At 45.2% G+C, this 27509-nt stretch overlaps 2 protein-coding genes across 8 annotated transcripts in view; one reads left to right on the top strand and one right to left on the bottom strand.

Moving 5' to 3' along the window:
* The window catches only part of ADNP2 (ADNP homeobox 2), an 83095-nt gene that overhangs the window by 48151 nt on the left and 7435 nt on the right, over positions 1 to 27509 (top strand). For 3 of the 7 annotated variants that reach the window (XM_077135159.1, XM_077135158.1, XM_077135157.1), the window contains exon 4: positions 104 to 14485. In XM_077135159.1, the coding sequence (XP_076991274.1) occupies positions 104 to 3391 (3288 nt within the window). In that variant the 3' untranslated portion in view covers positions 3392 to 14485. Of the gene's footprint in view, positions 1 to 103; positions 14486 to 17658; positions 23006 to 25759; positions 26250 to 27509 lie in introns of those variants that run through there. The other 4 variants (XR_013164985.1, XR_013164987.1, XR_013164986.1 and 1 more) reach the window with 4 other exon arrangements.
* Positions 12707 to 27509, bottom strand: part of PARD6G (par-6 family cell polarity regulator gamma) — a 91019-nt gene continuing 76216 nt past the window's right edge. The window contains exons 3-4 of the mRNA XM_077135162.1: positions 14709 to 15672; positions 12707 to 13245 (exon numbers count right to left, since the gene is read on the bottom strand). Of these exons, the coding sequence (XP_076991277.1) occupies positions 14816 to 15672 (857 nt within the window). The 3' untranslated portion in view covers positions 12707 to 13245; positions 14709 to 14815. The remainder of the gene's footprint in view (positions 13246 to 14708; positions 15673 to 27509) is intronic.

Here is a 27509-nt window from a genome sequence, read left to right as displayed (position 1 = left end):
TTAAATTATCCATCTAAAGGAATCATATACTCAAGGAATATAGAAGGTGTACCCTCTGATAGTTTTACTTGACTATGCTTAAGACTTTCTTTTCTTTTCGCAGAGATACCGAACAAAGCCATACTGTTGTAGCCTCTGTAAATACTCAACAAAGGTGCTTACTTCATTCAGAAATCATTTACATCGTTACCACGAAGATGAGATTGACCAAGAGCTGGTGGTCCCTTGCCCAAATTGTGTGTTTGCATCTCAACCTAAAGTTGTGGGAAAGCACTTTAGAATGTTCCATGCACCTGTTCGGAAAGTTCAGAACTATACAGTGAATATTTTGGGTGAAACTAAGTCATCAAGAAGTGATGTTGTAAGTTTTACTTGTTTAAAATGTAACTTTTCAAACACTCTGTACTACAGCATGAAGAAGCATGTGCTGGTTGCCCATTTTCACTACTTAATTAACTCCTACTTTGGCCTGCGGACTGAAGAAATGGGTGAGCAATCGAAACCCAGTGATATTCTTTCTGCTGAGAAGATCCCTCCATCTGATAAGTATTATTGTAAAAAGTGCAGCGCCAATGCCAGCAGCCAGGATGCTTTAATGTATCATATTTTGACATCAGATATACACAGGGATTTGGAGAATAAGCTTAGATCTGTGATTTCAGAACATATTAAGAAAACTGGACTTTCAAAGCAAATGCATATTGCTCCAAAACCAGCTGCAAGTTTGGCCATACCACCTAACAACTGTGCTCCAGGCATTTCGGGTGCATCTCCTTGCTTTCATCTTGCCTTGCCACAGAGTAATCAAAGCCAAACCGTAGTGCCGCCAGTGCAGGGCAAAGTTCAGCCAGTGACTGTGGCCCCAGGCCCTTCTGGAAACCTCACCCACTCTCCCCCTGCCTTGGCCCAGCCCCAGGTGGCCCTAGTTCCTAGTGCCCTGCCAGTGGGTCAGAACAGCATCACTCTTCAGCCGTCCACGCCTCAGCCTGTCTTCGTTTCCCATGGTGTTCCACTTAATCAATCAGCGAACCCAACTGTTTTACCCTTGAGTCAACCCGTTGGACATTTAAATAAGTCTGTTGGAACTGGTATCCTCCCCATCAATCAGACCATCCGTCCAGGGATGTTACCCCTTCATCAGCCTGTTGGGCCTGGAGTTCTCTCTGTTAGCAGGCCCGTGGGATCTGGTGTCCTCCCTGTGAATCACTCTGTAGCTCCTGGGGTTCTACAGGCAGTCTCACCAGGGGTGATTTCTGCAAATCGGACCGGATCAGCAGGTGTCCTTCCTGCAGGCCAGATGACTCCTGCTGGGGTTATCCCTTCAGGACAGACAGCTTCTTCTGGGGCTCTCCCTGCTGGCCAGGTAGTCCAGTCAGGGGTACTCCCCATTGGCCAGACAGCCCCATCAGGCATTCTCCCTGGTGGACTCACAGTGCCATCACGAGCTCTCCCTCCTGGCCAGACGGTCCCATTGAGGGTCTTTCCCACAGGTCAGAAGACTACCTCAGGGGTTCTCCCAACAGGCCAGGTGGTCCCATCAGGACTTCTTGCTTCAAACCAGACAGTCCCATCAGGTATGCTGCCTATGAACCAGAATGTCAGTCCTGGCGTTCTGCAGCTCAGCCAACCTGTAATGTCAGGAGTTCTTCCGATGGGCCAGCCTGTGAGGCCTGGGGTCCTGCAACTGAATCAGTCTGTTAATACCAGCCTGCTGCCTGTGACTCAGCCAGTTAGAGCCAGTGCTTCACAGAACACCACTTTCCTAACCTCTGGCTCTATTCTCAGACAGCTGATACCAACAGGCAAACAGGTCAATGGGATCCCTACGTACACACTTGCACCAGTGTCTGTCACTTTGCCTGTTCCTCCTGGTGGTGTTGCCACTGTTACCCCCCCACAAGTGCCCATCCAGCTTCTGCAGCAAGGGGCAGCTGCACAGATGGCGAATTCCACAGCAGGCATGCCCTCTCCCCAAGTAGTGGTCAGTGCCACTCAGAATATGTTTGTTCAGGCTTCTTCATCTGTGTCCGAGGCGAATCAAGTACTCAGACAGGCTAAGCAATGGAAAACCTGTCCCGTTTGCAATGAGCTCTTTCCTTCCAACGTCTATCAGGTCCATATGGAGGTGGCTCATAAACACAGTGAGTCCAAACCTGGGGAAAGAATAGAACCTGAGAAACTTGCAGCTTGTGCACCGTTTCTAAAGTGGATGAAAGAAAAGACTGTTTGGTGTCTCTTGTGTAAATGCCTGGTGTCAGAGGAAGAACTTATCTATCATTTGCTGATGCACGGCCTAGGGTGCTTGTTCTGCCCATGCACTTTCCATGACATCAGAGGTCTTTCAGAACACAGCAGAACCATGCACCTGGGGAAGAAGAAGTTGCCTGTGGATTATAGTAACAAGGGCTTCCAGCTAGACATTGATGCTAATGGCAGCCTGCTGTTCCCCCATATTGATTTCATTACCATATTGCCAAAGGAAGAGCTTGGAGAGAGGGAAGTATATTTGGCAATACTCACTGGGATACACTCGAAGTCACTCGTACCTGTGTACATTAAAGTGAGGCCCCAGGTCAGGAGTGCAGTCAGCAGCCCTAGCACACAAGTGCTGACCTGTCCCTTCTGCTTTGGTACCTTTGTGACTACAGAGGCATATGAAATCCACTTGAAGGAGAGGCATCACATCATGCCAACAGTACATACAATTTTAAAATCTCCTGCTTTCAAGTGTATCCACTGCTGTGGGGTTTACACGGGAAATATGACACTGGCAGCCATCGCTGTGCACCTGCTGCGTTGTAGAAGTGCCCCTAAGGATAGCAGCTCAGACCTTCACGTCCAGCCCAGTGTCATTGAAAACAGCGAGCTGCTTTTAGTCAACGGGGAGGTGATACCTGACTCCACTTTTTCTGTAAAGAGAAAGCTGACTGATGGCCATTCCGGGGCCGAAGACCAAAGGGATGGGGAGGAGCAGCCGCTCATCATAAGTGCTGACCCAGCTCCGGTTTCAGAAAGAACTGGGAATGCTGTGCCTTTTAAAAGACATAAGAATGACAGCAGGACAGAGGGAGTGCTTATTAATGAGGATACTCTTCAGATTTTAGCATTAAATCCTAAAAAACTTGAAGACCGTTCTTATGAAGAAAAAAAGCAGTTTCTTAAAGATTATTTCCATAAGAGACCGTATCCTAGTAAAAAGGAAATAGAACTGTTATCCTCACTTTTATGGGTATGGAAAATTGATGTGGCTTCATTTTTTGGAAAAAGAAGGTATATTTGCATGAAAGCAATAAAAAATCACAAGCCTTCTGTGCTTTTAGGCTTTGACATGTCTGAACTTAAAAATGTTAAACACAAATTGAACTTTGAGTATGTACCAGAAAACTTGTAAAAAAAAATTAAGTACTCTAAAGTACTAGGTTATTGGCAGTTTTTTCACTTGAGGTTTAAAATGTTATTTTCGTCACTTGTGTTGAACTCTACATTTCAGTGATCTTTATACTGCTCTTTAGATTTGTTTCAGGTGCTAAGAAAGACTACTATACAAGGAAGCAAATAGTTCTTTCAGATCTCTTGTTTCCTAAAGTTTGTTTTTGTAACAATTTTTGTGTTTTTCTTCTGTCGTGTAAATTAAATCTTTTGATACTTCATGCACGCCTTATTTCTCAGTAGTGTTAGTATCATATGATAAAAACTGAAATCCACAAATGATATTTGTTTTGTCCTTTAAGGAAATTTTAGCTTGTTCACAGTACTTGATTGTGAATTAAAGGATTGCTCTGTTTCAGTTAGCTTCACATGTAGCGGCAAATGATACAGTGTTTAGAGGTGTGGGTACAGATACCTGGAATCTATATGGTTCCTTCCTTAAGGCTGCATTGCATTAACTTATACTGATTTCTTCTTTGTAAGATATTTGCAGCAGATTATAATTTTGACTTTATCTTTTTCAGACTTGTCATAACCGGTATTTTTTATTGTAACTCGTAGAAAACCAAATGTTTTCATTTGTTAATATATTGAACATGAAGTCTGGTATGTAGCTCATATACTGAAAGTTATTTTATAAATAAAGTAATTCTGTAGGTACAGAAATACTTTTCAGTGTAGACTTTTTTCCTCTTTTTGATAAGGTGATAAGTAATTTCTCCATTTATAGGTAAGACAGTGAATCTTTAGTGCCTTTAGAATAAACATTTAAGAAAACAAAGAACTCTCTTAACCTAACTGCTCATAAAGGGGTGAAAGGGAAGGACCGTGTTACTCAGGAACAAATTTTTACCCCTGAATGTGCTTACTGATTGAAATGTAAACCCAGATTTCCACGGGACAAAGTGAAGTGAATAGACCCAAAACTAACTCTCAGCGGTCAGCATATTAAATCTTTGATGACGTTTCCTAGAGGTAAACATGTTAGTATTGGGTAAAGGGGCTTTCCTAGTCCCAGGTTGACTGGGATAGTGGGACGGTGTGTTGCTCAAGGATGTCCATGATACAACTGTCCCGTGCATAGTTAAACCTAGTTTCTCTCACAAAATATGAAATTACATAAATCATCAGGACCACAAATGGAGACCATTTAGTCATACTGCTGGCAATAAGCAGCAGGAGAACCAATCTAATAAGTTGTTAGTAGATATTTTTGGAGGCTGTGACAGCCTCTGGGAAATATGTTACTCTATGGATTTCAAAAATAGATAATATTTGCATGTCTATAGTGTGCATTTTCAAGGCAGTTGTGAAACTGATGTGTGATTGTCAGTGTTGTAAATTTAAAATGCGAGCTTGTTGAATGTTATTTTTTATCAGTTGTTTTCTGAGTGTCTATTTTGAATTAAAACTTGTTATTCTGTATGCAAATAAAACTGCTTAATTCTTTTAACAGTTAAAAATGTTATAGGAATAGTCTAAACATGGAAATGATACAATTATTTTCTAAAAAAATTACTTGACTTGGAAATAAGTCAGCATAACCCAAAAAATTAATTTCCAGAGTCACAAAATTCCAGTGCTTCGAAATTCCTGAGACGTCTTACAGTCGTAGCCCCCACGGTCCCAAGGACGTCCTGCAGTAGGATGTCTGTGTGGGGAACTGGCTTCCATCGTGGCTCTCCTCAGTGTGCTGAGTAACAGACAAGGCCAGGTTGGGAGTCCCTGAGCAAGGGGTGGTGTACGGTCGGCGTGGACTCTGTGGTCAGTGTCAGCACAGCTGGACGTGGAGGCTGCATTGGAGCCTCTGCCCACTAGATGTCAGGCACGTCCCTTTCCTGCCATGACTACCAAGACTGCACATTGCCAAGCATCCCCGAGCAGAGAATCACCCCATGTGAAGCCCACTGGGATGAAGGTATTCTCATTTCCAGTTGTTGTTTAGTTGTTGTGCCACTGTTGATACTGAGTCTTTTTATATAATGCTAGTTGTTGGCTACTTATGAACAATGTTTTAGGCTTACAGATCAAAATTTGATATAACCCGAGCCACAGAAAGTATATTTTGAAAGAAAGTATATATATCTTGCTAAAGTAAAAAAACAAGTAAATTTGTTTTTTAAAAATGAAAAAAACTTTACAGATTAATAGTTTAGTGGTGAAGGCTTTTAAAACTCATTTAAAAAGGTAACGATTAGAAATTCAAAAAGAAAGGAGACAAAATGCTGTATGTTTTAAAGTTTTGTCTTTAATCTTTCTAGGTAGCAGCAACTTTTTAAAAAATTACAAATTTGAAGTCTATTCAGTTAAAAGCAAATTTAAACATAGCATGCTATTTTAGCTTCTCTAGATTCTGTTTTCTTTTTTGACAGCCCTTTTGCTCTGAAGACTTGTGTAGTTCTGTATTTCTTAGAGTTCACTAAACAAAACAGTGAGTGACTTTTTTGCTCTTGCTAAATAAAGAAAGGTGAAAAAAGAAACAGCCCTAAAACTGTAATCTAGTTTTTACAGCAGTTTTAAGGTCCGCCTAGTAAGTAGTAAATATCAGCTGCTTACTATTGCTTTGAAATGAACTGACTACTTTAATAATATTAGTATCATACTTGGTGCTTACTGTATACTGTGCACTCCTGTAAGCATATTATGCATGTTTAACATTAAATCTTCATAACAATTTTGTAAGTGCTAGCATCCCATTTCACATCTAAGGAAAATAGGAATGGAGAGGTTGGATAATTTCCCCAGGGTAGAGAACTGGAAAAGGGGAGGAACTGGGATCCTAACGTGGGCACCTGGTGCTGGGCTTCTAATTGAGATATATTTCACCTCTGTGCACGTATTATCTCACTTAAATCTCATAATCAAGAAGTAGGTATTTTTTTCTACTCTTTACAGATGAGAAAACTGATGCTCAGAGGTAAGGTGATAGCTAGAGGTAAGGTGATATAGCTGTCGAAGTTTGCTCAGACCTTGAGGGATTTCTTGGGACCTTCAGTGTTAAAACTGAGGTCACCCTACTCAAAGCTTACGACATTGACCTGCACAAGGCAACGTTTCACTTATCAGCGATACCATCCTGTCTCTAACTTACATATAGCTCTGTAGTTATTAAAGCATGCATAATGAACCCTAAGTTAACAATTATAAAAATATGCTTTCCTCAGTTATAGAACTAATGTTCCACACCAGTGCAAGACATTGGTAATTGGGTGGTATATGGGAACCCTTTATTTCATGCCTGATTCTTCTGTAAACCCACAACTTCTCTCCCCCCCAAAAAAAAAAAATTAGAAAAATTAGGAGGAAAAAAAGTTGTATAGAACCTCCTGATCGTCACTATCCCTTTTCTGGTGGTGTGACATCAACCACTGTAATCAAGATTGCCAAAAGGCCACTTACCAGGTGCCATTCCAAACTCTGTATACTGTACGCTTACTTAATGAGGATGACATCCTATTTTACTAATGGAGAATGAAAGGAGGGAAGTCCTGGGGGAATTCCTGAGGACAATGATAAATGCATCTGGTCTTGCTATTTTCACTATTTTGGCACTTAACTGTGTCTCCCATGTCACTGAGTGGAGTCCCTGCTGAACTTTCATCACTTTAGGAGCAAAAATTCCATCTATGAGGTATTGCTGGAAGATTTTTATTTGTTTGGCTTTAAAAACTGTAAGGCTGGGTGGGCCACAGTGGCCAAGCAGGCAGAGTTCTTGCCTGCCATGCAAGAGACCCTGGTCCAATTCCTTGTGCCTGCCCATATTAAAAAAAAAATCATATAAGCAACATGATTGTTTATTTTTAAACAAAAAAAATGCAAAGTCCTTTTCAGAAGGGATGCTTTTCCAATACAAAACTGAAGTTTTATTAATATTTAAATATATAAACCAAACTTCAGCAACCATATAGACATGTTTGTATGTACACTAGGACTGTTGAGGTTTTTTTTTAAAAAAAAATGATCGCAGTAAGTCAGTATCTAGTTTCCTACAGTTTATAATCCATGTTAGAGAAAGTTTAATGTTAAATAGTATACCTAAAAGTAAGTTACAGTATAGAAAATTGAATACCAGTTACAATGAATAACAGTAAGGCTTACATTTTCTTAAGATGATCTGTCTGCATAGGTGATAGACATTGAAAAGGTTACTGTTAGTTGAGTTGTAAAATCCATAAACATAACAGTTTTACCAGTATTTACAGATAAGTTGATTCTTGGCTTCCCCAATCCCTTACCAGACAGCTTTCTGGTTAGAATTGGTAGACACAGGAAGTCACCATATTGTGCATGAAGTAAAGATACTGAGAAACACATTTTTGCTGAAAATACACTAAAAATGTCCATACTCTGTCACTACTTATGGAATTAATATGAATCAAACTAAGGACCTCATAACCCCCAAGTATCCTCTGAAAAGGCTGCCATGCAGGCTTAGACTTGGGGTCTTTTCATTACAACTAGAAAGTGGTCTTCAGTCCTGGAAAAGACAGGAGATTCACACACATGCTTTACTGGTGCCTTGTGGAAGATGACTTCTGGAAACAACTGGAAATGCACAAGAGACTGTCATTTTGCAGGGGCGACAGATTTTGGTTATTTTAAAAACTACATTTTATATATGCTTTCAAATAGAGTAAAGATTTGCATCTGTAAGACAAATAAGGAGGGTACATTAATTATATCAAGAATTTTTGAAATATTTTGGGTAAGGCCCAAGTTAAGCGTCTGTCTTTGGACCTACTCCTTTATTCCTGTCACATGACTTCCAGTTACTTCAACGGAGGCCTGGTAGGTAGGGAGTGAAGTTGAGGGTAAGGTTAAAACAAGTTACTCTGACTACATAATTGGAGATAAGATGTGATCTTTATTACTATATTATATATAGGTTTCTAAAATTTTTCAAAATCAGCCAATTTTGGACTCAGTAAGGGAGTTCCATATGTTTTTTGTAAGAGTTCAGATGTGTTAATTTTTTGTAAGAATTCAAGTGTGTTAATCCTGCAGGCACTCAGTGTGTAACTTAATCCTATGTTTAGATTGCTTCCAGTTTTTCACTTGTTTCCTATTTTCACTGTATTCCAAGTGCAAATTGGTACTATATTGTTACAGACTGAAAGCATAAACTACCCTAGAGATTTAAATTCTAACATTTGATGCCTTGCCAGGTGTTATGAAAAATCATAACCTGAAATGAACTAAATATTGTATAAAGATAGTAAATAGATCAAATAGCGCTTTTCTTTCAGTTGCAAAATTCATTTGGCACCTGAGTATTTGAATAGCTTAGTTACAAATATAAAAAATCTCGATGATGTAAATACATGACTGTATCTTAGTGTTTAAATCATGGCAGTATACAGGCCAAATCTAACATGCCCACAGACTTATCAGCACAGAGAGTCTTCAAAGTTCTGTCCAAAACTTTGATCCATAGTAAAGAAATTTAGGATTAACTGAATCTGCATTTCATTTACATATAGAATTTTTTAAAGTTTATAACAGCTCTACAAATAGCACTGATTATTAGCTTGATATTTTGAATAACAAAACTGATTTCACACAGGATACTTAGGTTTTTAAATTGAAAAATTGCTTAATAGAAGTAACGTAATTTCAGTTTGATTAAACTATTTTTCATTAATGCCATTTGTAAAACTTGACAAGAGTGGAATGACTTACTAGAGTTTTTCGAAGTATAAGTTTTACAGTGTGTATGTTTGCAGCATCTTTATAATGTACAGTGGTGTGGCTCTGCACGTTGGTGCAGGTAAGACAAGATGGCAGCTAATACAGCTGTAGACTGAGCCATGTGTTCATCGGATAGCTTTCCACATATCCACTCAGTTATCCTGACCATATGAGTCAGGATAGCAGAGGAAGCAGATGAGAGGGTTGAGGGGAGTTGGTAGATTTGAGGTTTTTAAGTGTATTTTGCATTCATGTAGTGTTTATAGATTATTCATCTCTTGATGCTTTATCAATCCTGTGTGACAGGCTTTACCTTCTTCAGATAGATGGAGAAAGGTATAGCCCATGAGTTCAGTGATTTTTCTTAGGTCATATGATGTAGTAATTGGTAGAACCAGATCAAATTTGGAATGACTTGACTTTATGTCCTAGCATATGCTACCTCACAGTGTAGACTAGTCTTCAAAAACAAAGTTCCAACATGTTATTACAAATGACCTCGATGAGACAGGAAAGGGGAAACAGCTGGAGAGACCCACGGGTGGCTGGGAAAGTTGACTGATAACTTCAGCTGGAAAAATCTCAAAAAGGCAAAGCAACACCTTAAATCTATTCTGAGAATAGGATCAAATTGACCCATTGCTTTAAATTGGTATAAGTCTAATGATGAAGAAGAAAATGATGATCTAATGATGATTTGGTTCTGCTAGCAATGAGGCAGGGCTTCTGTCGCCTTGGAAAGTGGGATGTATGCGCTGGCCATCTTTTTACCTGGTGATGTGAAAGTCTACCCAAAGTAAAACTCATTTTAAAGGAACTCTTCCCCTGGCACATTATCTGGAGGTCGATGGATTCGGGTCAGGAAATAATATATGTTTATTTACAAAATTGACTGGGGAAGAGAACCATTAATTTACTGGGCCAGGGAGACCAAGTTTTATGCCTTTTTTTTTTAAAGAAATGTGTTTCAGTATTGAAAAATTCTCAATACCTGTAAGTTATTGTTGAATTTCTTCTTATGAAGATAAATTAGAACATAAGTGAGGAAAAATAAGAAGGGTAAAAGAATTTGTATTTTGACTTGGGATGTCTTCAGGTACAAGAATTTGTGCACATTAGGAAATATCTTTTCAGGTTACCTGTCCACACTCTTAGGCAAATCCAGCATCCTTGACTCTTTTTTTTGGTGCATGGGCCAGCCAGGAGTCAAACCTGGGTCCTGTATGGGACCACTGTTAACTATTTTTAAGGAGGATTAGCCAGTGGCTCTCAAAATGTGATTCCTGGACCAGCAGCCTCTACCTCACTGAGGAACTTGCTGCGATTCTTAGTGTACCCCAGAGCTGCTGACTCCTTGGGGGTGAGGGTGGATGCTCAGTTTTCAGAACCAGGGCTGCATCTCAAATGGGAAATCCGTCAGCTTACACTGAGCACCCTTCCCTTCCCAGAAAAAGTTAAGTTGGATATTAGCCAAGTTCACATTTTCAGTAGAAACAGAACACATTCAATATTTTTGTGCATTTAGGAATTGGCCGCTACTTCAGCCTTAAGAAAGCATTTTAAGTGAAACTATTTAAACCACTGTGACTAATTAATGTTTAGTGCAGCTATAAAAAACTTCAATAATTCCTGACATGGAGGAGAGATTTTTTTCCCAACAAAACTATCTGTTGCTCATTCCAGTGACTATTTTTTCATGCAGAGATTAAAAGGGAACATTTCTGCCACACTTGATGTATATTTGCATAGAGACTTTTAAAAACACTGTAAGGAGAATATGAGGGCAACTTAAGTGAACTTTCTGTTGGAAATCATGGATCTGAGCTAAATAGGATTATGTGACAGTCACAGCATTTAACATATCAGATACCTTTGCAATTTGTCATTAGACCCCTCACCACCTGTGATCATGTCATGTAAAGCTACAAGAAAATAATAGTTTGCTGCTTGCCCATGAATATTTCATTATAGCAACTGAAAGGTGGCTCCTTGGGTTTGCAGAAACACCACACTCCTCACCCCTATCTCAGTTAACCCTTTGCTCCTTCTCAGCTCAACTCTGAGACCAAAGAACACACCAGACAGCATATTACCCCTGAGTTTTAATTAGGGACTAACAGGAGGAAAATCTTCCCAATGGCAGCCAGTGGGGATATGAAGGTCAGCACTCTGCGCCAAAAGCCAGAAAGGGAAGGATGTGCAAGAGGGTAGCTTATAAATGGGAGTCCTCTGTGCCGGTCTGAATCTATTATGTACCCCAGAAAAGCCATATTTTAATCCTGATTCAACACTGTAGGTTGGAAACCTTTGATTAGATTATCTCCACGGAGATGTGGCGCACCCAATTGTGAGTATGACCTTTTGATTAAATGGAAATGTGACTCCACCCATTTTAGGTGGATCTTGATTAGTTTACTGGAGTCCTTTAAAAGGAAACATTTTGGAGAGAGAAACGACAGGAACTTCAAAGCAGAGCTGACAGATGTGGACACATGGAAAACATGTTTGTAGATGCTTGGAGCCCAGCAGATGTCACCATGAGATATTAAGCAAGCCAGAACCTGGAGAGAGCCAAGGGAAGCCAAGAGATGGAAGCCAGTCCAGGAGAAGAAAAGTGAAAGGAACCCCCATAGGAACAGAAGCTGAAAGCAATGGAGCCCAGGAGCCAAGGGACCAGCAGATGCCAGCCTGACCTATTGACCTCTCTTGAATTAAAGTATCTTTCCCTGGATGCCTTAGTTTGGATATTTTTATAGGTTTAGAATTATAAACTTGTAACTTACTAACTTTCCTTTTAAAAAGCAATTCCAGTTCTGGTATAGCACATTCTAGCAGTTTGCAAACTAATACATCCCACAAGATATGGTTGCAGTGGGGTTTCAGCAGAGTCTCATGAGATTTGGTTCAGCAGATTTTTGTGTGAGTTGGTTAGCAACAGTGATTTGGGAATGGGGTGGGGGAGTTTTATATTCTATGACCTTTAACATCTGTCAGGGTCATGCTGGGGCTTGCTTTCAAAATGGATGAGGGGCAAGTGTCCCTACATCCCTGGCATCTGTGCCTTTCTGCAGCTGAACACCTGGCATCTCATAGCATGCTTTACATGTCTTCTGTGAAACCTGACAATTTCTTTGAGAGAGTGTGTCTTCAGTGCCTGACCACCTCGCATAGCCCTGGTATCCTCAGCCTAGGATGGAAAAGACTGCCTCCCTTTCCATGTCACTGCAGCTTGCTGAAGGAATGAATCGTAATGGTGTTAGCCTCAGTAACATCAGAATGGTGGCATGCTACTGAAAATTTTGTAAACCGGGGTATATTTAAGAAGGGCATATAAGTATTCAGCAAGCTTTTTCAAAAGGTCTTTAAAAAAAGGTCCAGGACTGAGACCCACCTCTCCCCTCTATCCCCCACCCACACCTGCTCTCACATCTGTGGTACCTGCCTCAGGAACTGTGTGAGGACTAAATGAGAAAACATAGCACAAGTTAAAAAGTAGAGGCACTTTTTGATAGGTCTGTTTCTCTCTGTTCATCATTAGCAGTCACATTCAATCTTTTATTTAGAACACACTGAAATATATCCTTGACTGTTAACTCAAAAGCAAAAGTTTTTATTCTTTGATATATAAAACCAAGAAAATTTCATATATGATACTCCATAAACAGTTTTTTTAAAAGAAGAAAAGCAAATGACAAAAGTACATCCTGGCTAGAAAAATACATCCAAGCAGCTCTTCCAAGCAATTCACAATTCCTGACATTATGATCAACAGCACACAAGTGGCATAGTAAGCCTTTTTTTTGTCCTTTAAAAAATTACATTTGCTTACAGCTTAGAACATGGTAGGAAATACAATTTTTTCTTCTTGGTAATAGACCCAATTATTCAACAAGAGATTCAGTTACCAGCAATAACTTAGTAAAAACACATTTCATTTGTGGTAGTGACTGAACATTAGTTTGGGTCCTAGTGAAGACACTCGTTCCGACGGCCGGGAACTAATGATGGTGCTGTCCCAGCACTGCAGCTGTGCCGTCCATCTGCAGGAGGAGCCGGCCTCACCCTAGACCCCTGAGCGGGGGCATCTCTGGCCTTACCGGTGCTTAGACCAAAGCGGTCCATGACCTTCTGCAGACAAAGAATGAAGTTGAACACCAGTGAGGGACTCACAACCACTTGTAAGCTACCACTGCCCAATAAATAGTTTCCAGAGACAGGGAGTTTGCTTTTCAGTTAAGGAATTCAGAAAAGTAAAAACTTTGAGCTACACTATTTTTTCCATCTGCTAGTGTGATAGGCATTAAAGCAAAACCTCAAGACAGCTCTGCCTTTGGCCAAAAGATGGGCTTAGCTTGCACCTTCCGCGACTGAGAACAGTACTTTTACCTGAACGTACATGACAGTCTTATCTCAGAGAATGTGTAACATTTCTCTCCCAGACGTATTGAAACAAAATATACATCATATAAAATTTAATTGGATCAAACATGAAAAATTACTAAATATGCATGTTACTAGAAGATCAAAGGGAAGTGACATAATGAATTTAATCTCTGTTAAAAGTCACTGAACTCATGTGACTTGCTCAGTTAAAAACAAGAGGACCCTGCCACTGCCCTCCTATTCTAGAAAGGAAAATTAGTGTGTGCTAATTGTGACCCCAAAAGAAAGGCTACTTTTGAAAACCAATGAGACGATTAAAATGGCCAGCAAAGATGACTCCGTTTTGAGTGGGGCAGTTGCTGTTTTAGCATAAGGCTGGTTTTCCCAGGTGATGTTCAGCTCCCACTTGTTTATTTGGAACCTGACTGTAACAGCATGTGATCATTTGAAATTCGCCATTCCTGGTCATACCTAAGACAAGCTTCAGTACATTTATTTTGTTTTGTTTGTAACAATGAAATGTCTAACTGAAAGCTTCTCACTAGTTGGATCACAGATGAACTCAGGAATCTTGGGAGCTGAATACTGGGTGATACCACCAGTTTTACCATTAGTAAGAAAATATTTTGGTTCAACCTTTTGGGGTGGGATTCCTGGGCAGTGGTCCCAGTAGCAGGGAAGGGGACACCTTAACTTCTCTGGTCCCTTCGGTGCCCATCAGGACAAGGATGTGAAAATGTTGTGAACTGGTGCATTCTTGTTCAAAAATCAGTGTCATGGCCTCACTGTCATAATGCCCTCTCCCATCAGCAAAACCAGCCTCCTTTGGAAGTTGGCAGAAAGTACAGTGAAAATGTGCTCACCCTCCATGGGATGTTTTTGCAGGACTGAGTTAAATTGAATTTCACTATTTAAAGAAAGTAATTTTAAGGCTTCCTATTAAAAAACTTAACTGAAGTATTCTCTGCACTTGGTCAGATCCTTTACGAACTTACAGAGGGAGCAGGGGCAGCAGAGGCCCTGATGGGGCCTATTGGGGGGGGAAGCGGGGGGCAGGTGCTTCATGTTCTGCGGGGAAATTCTATAAAAATAGTCTTTTTATTTCCTACCCAGTGAGCTGAAGTAAAGGATAGGGTGTGGGAGAAAGGGGAGGGATGAACAAAATTTTAAAAATAACAAAAAAGCAGGGGCTGGAAGTAAAGGATTACCTTTCTTGGTTAAAACTGGAATGAACACGTAAGAATCCTTCGGCCCGTACACTTGGCGGTGCGGGCGCCGCGCAGCTCTCCGGGTCCAGAGCCGAGCGGGAAGCCCGCTAGAGCGTCACGGCCGGCCCGTGCTCCTCCACGCCGCCGCGGGGCAGGACTAGGCCGTGGCGCGGGTCAGCCCTGAGCGAGCTCAGCAGTCTGTGGACGCTGCCGTTGCCGTCGCGCCCCGCGCCGCCCAGGGTTAGCTCGCGCTGCAGTCTGTGCGCCAGGCCAGTGCCGTCGGGCCGCGCGAGGCTGCCCAGGGCCGTGGGGGGAGCACGGGGGGCGCGCGCGGGCTCCAGGGCGCCCTCGATGACGATGTCGGCGTCGTCGTCGCTCTCGGCCTCGTCGGGGTGGAAGTTCTGCAGCACGTGCGCGGGCGGCGGGCTGCGGGGGCTGGCGGCACTGTCTGGGGACTGGCCGCAGCTGCCGGCCACGCGGCCGCCGCGCATCACGTTGTTCCTCTGGTTGGCCGGCTTGACCGTGACGATGAGGTTGTGGCTGTTGGCTATCATCATGTCCGTGACCTGGTCCAGCGTCTTGCCTGCGACCTCGATGCCGTTGACCTCCAGCACCTCGTCGTTGACGGCCAGCAGCCCCGTGCTCTCGGCCAGGCCGCCGGGCACCAGGCGCGAGATGAAGACACCGGGCACCTTCTCCAGCCCCTGCGGCGTCACCCGCACGCTGGCGCCGTCACGGATGTAGAAGCCCAGCGGTTTCTCGCAGCCGTGCCGGTAGAGCCGCACGCGACGGTGCGTTTCGGGCAGGATGTCCACGTCGATGATGGACGACACCGGGCGGAAGTCACGCGGCACCCCGATGCGCAGCTGGGCGCGCCGGCGGGGGCCCTCGTCGCGCAGCGTCACCAGCGCCTTCTTCTTCCGCGACAGGGTGCCCGCGCCGAAGCTGTAGTGGTCCGCCTCCTCTGAAACAGCCCAAAGAGGAACAGTTAGGGCTGCGGGGGCGCCCGGAGGCCGAGCCAGATCGGTGCTTCCAGGGCCAGGCATCCGGTCACACTGGGCCACGCCAGGCTTGCGGAGGCTGAGAGTCCAGCTCGGGGTTTAAAGACGACGCCGGGCCACTGTAGCCCCTGCGGGAGGCCCCGGCGCCAGCTTCCCCGGGGCAGGGGGGACTAGGAGTCCTTCAAGTTTTACCCAATCAGTTTCTTAAAAATGATTTTCCTATACATATCTGCCCTTTCAAGTAGGAGGCTCAGTTCTTTTTCTAGTTAATCACAAAGAGAAAAGTCCTTTCCTAATTTGTTCTCTCCCCGGTGAATTCTGCACACCCATTCCTGGAACAGCATCTGCTAGCGAGTAGCTCAGTGCTACAAGATGTTGCTTAGCGCTCAGGCAGCATAAGAAGACTTTACACGTGTTTCTGGTTAGGAACTGATAAGGTGAAGCAAGTGGATGAGAAAGCAGGAAAATGCTATTCCTTCGAACAGCTGGCACAACTACAAGTTTTGGATCTGAGAAGTGGGGAGGCCCCTGAGAGGAACTGGAGGTGGGAGAGATGTGCCCAGTCCCCTGGTCGGTCTGAGGCCGCTGTCCACTCCTCCTCAGTCCTATGGCACGGACCACCGTGGACCAGTCTGGCCACGGCAGGACACAGAGCTTGTGGGGTGCTAACACCTGCAGTGGGGCTCTGGCAAAACAGGACAAAAATTACATCAGATCAATGAACAAATGAGGATGTAAGGAGCTTAGTTCAGAGTAAAATTTTTAAAAGCTGGAAGAGTAGAAAAATAGGACAGGACCGTTTGGTAACCCGAAGACAAGAAAATGTTTTTCTCATGTCTAAAGGACATTTCGTTTCTTTACTTTTATTTTGATCTCAAGCCTCTTGTTTTTGGTACCATGATAGGATGACTTCTGGGCGGGCAGGGGCAGGAGAGGAGGGCTGCCCTGCCCAAGAAGCAGAGGCTGAGGCTCCTGGCTGGCTCCCTGGGCACCTCTCCTGAGACACTGCCTTCTCCAGCCCCCTCAGCTGGAGCCCCTCCAACCTGGGCTTGCACACCTGGTCCTGGCCAGCCTCCCCGTGGCTCCTGCTCTGCCCACGAAAGTGTGGCCTGAGTGTGCTTCTGTTCCCTGCCTCCTGCCAGGTGCTGGCTCCACCACTCCAACCACATGCCCTGCTCGGACACTCTTAGTAGTTCCTCTTGAGAAAGAAGCACTCAGAGCTGGCCACGGAGCACCCGCAGATGTTCTCCAGGCCAGGAGCCTTGCTGTGGATGTGGCCCTTCCTCATTTATGTCATTATAAGAAAATAAATGGTGGTTAATTAAAAAGAACAAAACCTGCAGGAACTGTGCATTGTCTAGTTGGATAAAGAAACAGGAAAAGAGGGTAGGAAAGCGATTCAGAAATAATCCTGGGAGGTGGCAAGAAAATGCCTTTAAATACTTATTCAAAAGGAAATTGCTTCTAGGCCTCGTTCCCTCCAAAGACGGGTCATCTTAATTCCCTGATAGGAGCATGGGCCCCTTGTCAGCCCCTCAGTTCCACCCCAGAGGGCGGTGCTTGGGGGACAGACCCCTGGGTGCTCCTGGGCACGACAGAGCTGATACACCTGAGCCCAGAGACACCAGCCTCCCCCAGCCAGTGCTCAGCTCACGGGTGGAGGGATGCACAAGTGGCCACGGCATCAGCACCACCTTCTCGTCACCCTGAGGTGTGGGAGGGCTCTGGAAATAGGCTGGCCGTGTTTTCTCTGCCACACTCGCACTACACCAATGTATTCTCCTCTCCTCCCGAGGCGTGTGCCCAGTAGGATGGGGCTTGGCTTTCCACAGAGGGGACCCCTGTGCCTGTCCCGCTCTGTGACTTGCTTTTGTTCACCTGGGTTTGGATTTGACACTGTCCCCCTCAGCGCTCCCAACCCTGACTGTGTGTCCTTGCTCACCCTCCAGCCTCAGGACCAGTGTGGAATTAAAGATGATGATGACATTCAACAACTGTTTACTGAACTCCTGTCAGCTCTTGGGGGCACAAGGGACATCATGATCAGCTAACCAAAGTCACCATCCTGAAGAGGCCATGACCTCTGCTGGGAGAGGCACAGATGTGATTTTAAGTACAGAGATGTGCAGAGGCAGTATTGAGAATCCCGGAAGTCAGGAGAGCACCTGAAGGAGGTAAGGCTCCAGCTGTAGCATCTGGAGGGCTTGGGGGGCAGGGGATGAGGCCAGAGAAGGCAAGTGAGAGAAGAGCCAAAGGCACTCCCGAGCACAGTGCTCGGTGGAAGGGGCCAGGAAGCCAGTGGCATACAACAAGGCCGGCTCTGGGGTGCCATGAACGTGTGTGTGTGTGTGTGTGTGTGTGTGTGTGTGTGTGTACTCATGCATGTACACAAGTTCAAGTGTTGGTTTGCATGTGTTCCTGGGTGTGTGCATGACCATGAATGTGCACGTGGGTGTTCATGTGCATGTGTATGGGTATGTGTGTGTATGAGTGTGTTCATGCCTGTGGTGTGCGTGTGCGTGAGTGTGGTGTGTGCAAATGTGTGCATGCAGGTGCGAGCTGGGGGCCAACAGACCTGGTTTGGACACTGGCCCCTGGGAGCCATGGTTAGGATGCTGCGTGGCTGGACAGGAGCACATTCTCCTCAGTGTGGACAAATGAAACAAAAGATTATGGCCTCCTCCTCTTGACTGACAGGGACTGGAAGCTGATGCAAAATTGTAAGCCAGGCATGCACGAGCAGTGTCCTGACAAGTCACGCTTCAGACCTGCACATGGCTAATCCACACCCCTCCCCACGCCTGGCTCCAGATGTGCTCGGGGAACGCTGCTCAGTAATATCTGAGGTCGAAGCTCTCTGCAGTGAGACCTGCGGGCAGGCAGCGGGGAGCTCTTCAAAGGCCTGACGGAGGAGCTGGGTCATTTGGGGCAAGGGAAGGAGGTGTGGATGAAAGAGGGGAGGGAGGAGGGCACGGCACTCCGCCCTCTGAGCCAGGCCTCTGAGGACACTCGGAGGTGGAGGTGGAGGGGCTTGGGACAGTGCGAGGGCAGAGGCCAGGCTGGAAGTGGCGGAGAGACCCCCTGAAAGGCAGCGAGTCAGTGCACAGAGGTGTTAAGACAGACCAGGGTCACCTCTTCTGTGCATGAGGGAAAGTGGGTGGCGGTCCAGGCATCCAGAGCTGACAGACAAAGACTCCTGCTGGGGTGGGCCAAACACTAAAAGCCATGAGTCTCCCCGCCCTCACCCACCCACCCACTCACTTCTGAGGCCACTTTGACGCCCACATTGGAGCTTGGTCCTTATCCCCTTTCAAAGCAAACCCCAGTGTGCCCCTGTCCAAGTTCTCTGCCTACCCAGGACCCCGTGCTGCCCATGGTGGGCCAAATGGATGGATGATGGTTCCACTGGGCGCTGGGCACCACCCCAGAGCTGCAGGTGGGAAGGACAAAATGGGCTCCTCGCCTGGAGGCTCAGGAGTTACCTTGATGGACACTGAGGTCTCCGGCTACCAATAAAAGGCAGATGTGTGGACTTCTATGTCCGGAAAAAAGTAGATGTGCTTTTCCCTAACCTGCCTGCTAAGCTTAGCTACAAACCCTGCACGGGACGGATAAGACTCATATAAGAAAACCCTGAAAGGAGGAGAGGACGCAGTCTGGCCAGGGCCTTGGGACCTGGGTAAGGACCCCAGTGAAGTTCTGGTTCCCCTCGTACCTCACAGGCCTGAGCTGAGGAAGCCAGCACCTGGAGACACTCGGAGGACAGATGAAGAGTCCCCAGACAGCCTGTTCCCCAACCAGAGGACCAGGAGAGGGGCACCTGCAAGACAGAAAACGTTTAGATAGTAACCACTTTAGGCAAACACCATAGAGAAAATGGTGGCCCAAGTGGGGAGCCTGGACACCCCACACCAGGCTGTAAGGAGGAGTCACCCTCCCACCTCGGGGACCCACGGAGACCCCAACTTCTGTCTCCACCTGGCAGGAGAGAGGCAGTGCCCTGTTCCCCCTGCGGGAGCAGTGTCTAAGCAGGCATGGTAAAACAGGGTTTCAGTATGGTCCAGAGCCTTAGGCACAATACCAAATGTCTGGGTTTCAATAGAAAATCACTTATTATACCCAGAACCAGAAAGATCTCAAACTGAATGGAAAAGATGATTAACAAATGCCAATAGGAAGATAACAAAGATGTTAGAATCATTTGACAAACATTTTAAAGCAGCCAAGATAAAAACGTTTCAACAAGGAAATATGAACATGCTTGAAACAAATGAAAAAATAGAAAGCAAAGAAATAGAGTTGTAGCAAAGAGATAGAAGATGTAAAGAAGAACCAAATGGAAATTTTAGACCTGAAACATATCATAGTTGAAATGGAAAGCTCAATGGATTCGGCTCAGTGGCAGATTAGAGGGGACAGAGGAGAGAATCAGCAAGCTGGAAGATAGAAAAATAGAAATTAACCAACCTGAACAACAGAGGGAGAATATTCTGCCAAAAAAATCAACAAACCCTCAGGAACCTGTGGGAATATAACACAAAAATCTAACAGTCTTGTCACTGGAGTCCTGGGAACACAGGAGAAAGAGGGTGGGGGTAAGAAAGTACTTGAAGAAATAATGCCTGAAAAATTTCCAAACATGGTGAGATATAAACTAACAAATTCAAAAAGCTAAGCAACCCCCAAGAAAATAAACTCAAAGAAATCTACCCCAAGACTCATCAAAATTATACTGAAAGCTAAAAAAGACTTGAAAACAGCCAGAAAAAAATAATTTCCTAACCTATAGGGAACGATAATTTGAGTGACAGTGGACTTCTCATCAAAAACCATAGAGGCCAGAAGGAAGAGATTATTTTCAAGTGCTGAAAGAAAAGAACTGTCAAAGCAAAATCCTATACATGGCAAAAATATTTCTAAAAATATCCTTTAGAAATGAAAGGGAAATCAAGACATTCTCAGATGAAGGACAACTAAGATAATGTATTGCCAGCAGAACTAGCCTAAAAGCATGACCAAAAGAAGTTCTCTAAACAGAAAGGAAATGATAAAAGAAAGAAACCTGAAACATCAGGAAGGAAGAAAGAACAGGATAAACAAAGTTATGGCTATTAGTTTTCCAAGTTATGTTTGACAGCTGAAGCAAAAGTTTTGACACTGTCAGATGTGGTTCTAAATGTGCGTAGAGGGAATATTTAGACAACTGTGATATAATTAGGGGAGGTAGGTAGATGTAATGAGAAGTGAAGTTTCTGTACTTCATTTGAGCTGTAAAATGATGAAACCGATAGACTGCAATAAGTTACATTTATATAATTTAATATCCAGAGCAACCATGAAAAAAGCTGTATAAAGCGATATACAAAAAAACACTACAGATGAATCAAAATGGAATTCTAAAAAGTGTTCAAGTAACTCACAGGAAAGCAGGGGAAGAAAAACTAGAAAAACAAAAAATAAAATGGCATATTTAAGACTTATCATATCGATAATTACTTTAAGTGTAAATAGTCTAAATACCTTAATTAAAAAGAGATTAGCAGAGTTGATTTTAAAAAAGAAATACATGACCAAACTGTATGTTGTTTACAAGAAAGTCATTTCAAGTATAATATCATAGGTCAGTTGAGTAAAAGGATGGGAAAAGACCATTTAAATATTAAAGAAAATATGAGAAGCTATATTAATAGCAGATAAATTAGACTTTGGGCAAGGAAAATTGCCAGAGACAGGGAGGGACATTCATGATGATAAAATACCTGATCCACCAAGCAAACCAAATGTGTAAATACCAACAACAGCTGAAAATATATGAAGCAAAAGTTAACAGAATAAAAACAAAAAACCCAACCCGAACCAAAAACTGCTAGAACTGAAAGGAGAACCAGACACACCTGCAGGAATCGCTGGAGCCATCAACCCTCTCTCTCAACAACGACCGAGCAGGTAGGCAGAAAATCAGCCAAACAGAAGCATCAGCCACCTCGCCCAGGCTGTGTGCCGCTGCTCCCACACCAGCAGAGCCATTCCTGGGTCACAAACAGCACCACCAAAATCTTAAAAACAAAATCCTACACAATGTGTGACCACAGGAATCAAGCTAGAAATCAAGAAAAGAAAGCTAACAGGAAAATCTCCAAACATTTGCAGACTAAACAACAAACTTCTAAGTTACACATGGGTCAAAGACAAAGTTTCAAGGGAAATAAGAAAATACATTGAACTGAATGGACATGGGAAAAAATGAAAGTAAAATATAGCAACATCTGTAGGGCACAGTTAAAAACAGTACTGAGAAGGAAAATAGCACTGAAGACATAAATTCTGTTCTAGTTTGCTAGCTGCCAGAATGCAGCTAGCAAACGGAATGACTTTTAAAAAGAGGAATTTAATGAGTTGCTAATTTACAGGCCAAGAAAATGTCCCAGTTAAAGCAAGTCTATAGAAATGTCCAGTCAAAGGCATCCAGGGAAAGATACCTTGGTTCAAGAAGGCCAGTGAAGTTCAGCATTTCTCTCTCAAGTGGAAAGGCACATGGCGAACACAGAGTTTCTCTCTTATCTGGAAGGGCACATGGCAAACACAGTGTCATCTGCTAGCTTCTTCTCCTAGCTTCCTGTTTCATGAAGCTCCTGGGGAGGCGTTTTCCTTCTTCATCTCCAAATGTCTCTGGCTCGTGGACTCTGCTTCTCACAGCTGTGTCATTCTGCTCTGCTCTCTCCGAATCTCTCATTCTCCAAAATGTTTCCGCTTTCATAGGATTTGAGAAACTAATCAAGACCCACACAAACGGGTGGAGACACACCTCCAGCTAATCCAGCTTAACAACCACTCTTGATTAAATCACATCTCCAGGGAGATCATCTAATTACAGTTTCAAACATACAGTGTTGAATAGGATTAGCAGAAACGGCTCCCTTTACAAAATGGGATTAGGATTAAAACATGGCTTTTCTAGGGGACATACATCATTTCAAACCAGCACAAATTTGAAAACGTGAAGTCTCAAGTCAACAATCTCAGGAACCAAGAAAAAGAAGAGCAAAGTAAACCCAAGAAGAAAGGAAATAAGAAAGAGAAGAGGTCACCTTAATGAAACTGAAAACAGAAACACAACAGAAAATCAATGAATGGCGAGCTGGGTCTTGGCTGTCAACGGCTCCACTGTGGGCCCCGCAGCTCACACAGGCGGCCCCCACTCCAGCCCCTGGCCCCCAGCCCGGCCCCCAGCCCCACCTCCAGTGGTGCACACTGCAGCCCTCCTGGGACGCCTGCCTCTCCCGCCTCCCCACTGTGGCGCAGGCATGCACTCCCTTTCCTAGATCCTGAGCTCACCCGTTTCATGTCTTATTTTCTCTTCCCATCCGCCGGGCTCACAGGACATGGTGCATCTGTGTGTTTTATGTTGTCCTTCATTAGCTTCAAGTCAAAAGTGACAGACTGAACCAGGGAGCCCCGCAGCCCGAGGAGCAAGCACAGGGCGGCGTGGGGACCCGGTCTGCCCCCTTCCCAGCCCCAGACCAGTTTGCAGCTGTATATTTTTAATTTGGAATTCGACTTTATATACAAACATACAAATAACAAAAAAGCCCTCACACATCCTATGCCAAAATCTGTGCCCAGGCCTCTGTCTCACATCAAAGTCTGTCGGGACTGTCCCCTTGCTGCGTCCCTGCTGTCCCCGTGGGCAGCAGCCTGCATGGGGGCTGAGGCCTCATGTCAGAGGGGCGTGATGGAAAACATAAGCCAAGCCAACTTCAAGTTAAGCCTTCCAAACATATGCCTTTGCCTCTAAAATTTTAGTAAATGCTTTTTTGTGGCATTGAATTTCTAACCTTCAGGAAGCTGCCAAAAATCGTAATTCATCATTTCCACTGATTTCCTGACCAACAAAGCTGCCACTTTGCCACCATCTGGACCTGTAAACAAATGTTGTGACTCCTCACTTGTCATTTTCCTTCTGACTTGAAGGCGGACAGGCCAGCATGCTTCCCACCAGCAGCAGAGCCGTTAGCTCTGCAAACACCCACACTTGCAGTAACCACTTGCACCCCCATAAAACGCCCAGGGCAGGGCCTGGAGCACCTTCTAGGGGGGCCTGTCTATGCCTGGACACCTACCCCCACCCCGGCTGGGCTCTCCCGCCGTTTCCCACGGGGGCTGCAGGCGCACTGGAAGCACCCCTTAGCTGGGGTGGTTTCGTAGAGAAAGGTGGGGAGCAGGTGAGGGATACCCAGGATGCACTGGGCTCCTCGGCCTCTGCCCACTGGCCGGCCTGGGCTCTGGCCAACTCAGAAGCGAACTTCAGAGAAACTGCAGCGCCCATTTGCTGATGCCATTCTCACTGTGCAAGACAGGCACAGAAACAGTAACTGTCACGTTATACCAACGGCAAGTCAGAAAGTTATGACGACAAAACCCAGCCCTGACTTTCAGATGACATGTTGCAAATTGTCAAAACACACATAATTCCACCCTGAAAGCATGTGAGCACGGAAATGGCAGATTCTGGTTTCTGTAATCATCCTGACATTTTTGGATACAATTTTGCTTTCAGCACCTTTTATTGAACAACGTGCTACTTTTACACAACTATGTATTTCAATGTTAATAGTTAATCTGTTTAAAACTATAATAAAATATTCAGCTGTACCACATAAATATTTGAAACTGAGTCTTGGTATTAATTATTAAACTAAATACATGGGATTGAGCTCTCCCAAGAATCTTCTTATTACTACTTCTCTCCTCTCCCCAATACCTCCCCCTCTTTAGAGTCTAAAGGCTCCAGCAATTCATTACAGGCACCCCCCTCTCAAGTCATGTCCCTCAGGGATGGTCACTAGTCGAGAAACCATGCAACTGTTCAATGGCAACTTTTTTTTTTTTAAAGACAGTAATACTGTCTTCAATAGAAATCATCAGACAAGTGAAGAAAAACATGAATGTTTAAACTTGTCACCGATTCCAGAGCACTCTACAGTTTACCAAGCACTTTCATTTAATACATGGCCACCCTCTCAGGACCCTCTGGGGGTTCTGCAGGATTTGGTCGTAAAATCTAATTCTCCACCTGGTGGGGAGGTCAAGCGTGAGCCCCTTGTCCGGCCCGGAGCTCGAGCAGGGGCTCTTGTCCTCCTCTCTTGGTTCCAGGCCTCACAAGAGACCGAGGAGCAGGGGAGTGCCCCAGGGAGAGCATTTCTGGAGGATTCTCAGAAACGGGTGGTGAGGCAACTCGGCTGACTCGGTGGGTCTGGGGGCACCTGAGATCCTGAGCGCCAGCCAGGCTGGGGCTGTGGGTGTGGGGGTTCTTCTGACTAAGCAGAGGGCAATGAAGAGCTCAGCAGCCCCCAGCAAGGAATTGTCCAAGCTGAGAGACAAATGAGCCCTTGGCACTGGGTGGCCTCAGAGAAAAGAACCAGCCCACCCTGCTGTGATGGCAGCTCTTGTCCCACTGAAGAAAGAAGCATATGGGGAAGGGGCTGGCAGCTGGGGGTTCACGTGATTCCCTTTTCCTCACACTCCAAGGGTCCCAGGATGGGGTGCTTTAGACCCCTTCTCCCCACCGTCTCAGTGAACTTCAGCAAAGATGTGGAAGAACACAAAAGCCTCTCCATTTTACGGGTGGAAGGAGCCAGAAAGGAAGGACACTGCACAGAGCACACGTGGCCCTCTCTCTCTGTTCCTCAACTGGCAGGGCACGAGCTAGTGGTTCAACTAGCTCATAAAATGTAAAATTCCACAACCATCCACTCTGTCTCTTTAAATATAAATTATTGCATATGGATTTTATCAGTCAAAAATTTCCAACTATCTTTAAGTTTGCTCAAAAGAATGCCCCATTCTTAAGATCCCAACTTTGGTTCTTAAAATACCATTTTATAATAGCAAAAACTGTCACAGCTTCTTTAAAAGGCAATATTTAAATCATCCATTTCTACCAAGTAAACAATTAAGGGAGTTCCATTATGTTTAGTCAAGTGTCCACTCACCCTCTCGCCATATCCTGTTACACATTTTCACCAAAACTTCTCCCACTTCTGTTTCAAGGTGTTCTCCACCGGAGGACCAGGCCTGGGACCATAAAACTGGGGCACGCATCAGTGCAAATGAGAGAATCTTCTAGGAAATGTCTCCTGCAGTGACCGCTCACCCTAGGTCAGCAGGTGTGTGCTCAAGGCATCAGCATTGACGCGGGAGAGGGGCTGGGAGACCCTAAAGCGCCTCTTGGAGTTTTCTTGGGTTGCCCCCCAAAACAAACAAACAAACCGCTTCCTGAGAATGGGCTGGCGCCTGGGGTAAAGGCCTTTACACTTGTGCTTTAAGGGCCCAGGTCGAGGGGCTGGATTATCAACCGGAACTGCCTGGGCCTGCGCTGAGGTCAGAAGCCAACCTGCCAGCAGCCCCGAGGACCCCGACAGCCCCCCGTCCCCACCCAGCTGCCGAGGCCCAATTTTTCTCTGGGCAAGGAGGCCGGGCCGAGCGGCCATGAGCTCGGGAAGCTCCACTCGCCACAGGAAACGCCGTGGCGCCCTGGGCTTTGGCCACACTGGTGTCCCCTGGCTGTACCAGTCAGGGAGGGGGCAGAACCGGCCCCTGCCATCCTGGGATGCGCAGACCCCCTGCCAGTCAGGCTGAGGCCGGGCTCTCTGGGGGCTGGGCCAGGCTGCCAAGGGGCGTGGGCACAGGGGCTCTCTGTGCAGCCTGTTCCTCTCCACCCTCCCCTCCCCGGCCCAGCCTTGCCCTCCCTGCCTTGCTGGGGCCACCCAAGGCTGTAGATGGCACCGAGGTACCGAGGGGGTCAGGCTGCGCCGGAGGAGCCTGTTTTCATTTCACGTGAGAAAAAAAGAATCTTCTATCTGGGGATGCCCCAGCAGACCTGCGAGTGCGGCCGTACGGGTCAGGACTGAGCCCCCCAGGGCCCTGGAAGCACCTCTCCCCAGACCTCCAGGGTGGGGGGGCAGTGGCAGCTCAGGGGGGCTCTTTTGCGGACTCGTATTTTGCTGCAGGATTCACAGGAGCAGCTGCCAGCAACCCCCGAACTGTTCACTCACCGGGGGGCAGGTTGGGGCTTTAATGTGCTCCCTTTGGCCAATGGTTACCCTCTGAGAAAAAATTTTACCAAGATGCTGAAAACTGTATAGTTGTCTAAGAACCCTAAAGAAAACATCATTCTTTAAATTGTGGTAACATGTCTATAACATAAAATTTCCCCTTTAAACCATCTTTAAGGGTACGATTCGGTGTCACTAAACACTGCACAGTGCAGCGCCCAGCACCGAGGAGCAGCCCTGCACCCCTAAAGCCACGACTCCACCCCCCACCCTGGGAACCCTAGTCTACTTTGTCTCTACCAATCTGCTTGTTCCAGATAGTTCATGTAAGTGGAATTGCACAATAGCTGTCTTTTTGTGCCTCATTTATTTCATTCCAGAAGATGTGTTTCTCCTTTTTTAGGGCTGAAGAATATCCACATGTGGAAAATGCAGTGTTTTGTCTGTCCCAGCCATCGGGGCTGCCTCCTTTGGACACTTATATAAAGTATTGGTCTAGCCCTGTTTTTAATTCCTAAAGAAATGTTTTAATTTAGATGGGCAGACAGGCAGACTATTTTTTCTCTTTACAGAAAGCTGTTGCAGGACTATTATGACAAAAGCAATAACCGCTTAAGGGCAGAAACCCAATGTTTACCCGACCCGCCTGCCTCTCACGTGCGGGAACCTCTGGGCCATGGGGCCTCGAAGGCCGGGGACAGAGCTCGGCCCCCCACCCCCGCCACTGTGGCCCCCAGAGTCCACAG

Source organism: Tamandua tetradactyla, chromosome 18 (genome assembly GCF_023851605.1).
Source record: "Tamandua tetradactyla isolate mTamTet1 chromosome 18, mTamTet1.pri, whole genome shotgun sequence".
In the NCBI taxonomy this organism is placed as follows: Eukaryota; Metazoa; Chordata; class Mammalia; order Pilosa; family Myrmecophagidae; genus Tamandua; species Tamandua tetradactyla.
This window is presented reverse-complemented; position numbering and strand designations above follow the sequence as displayed.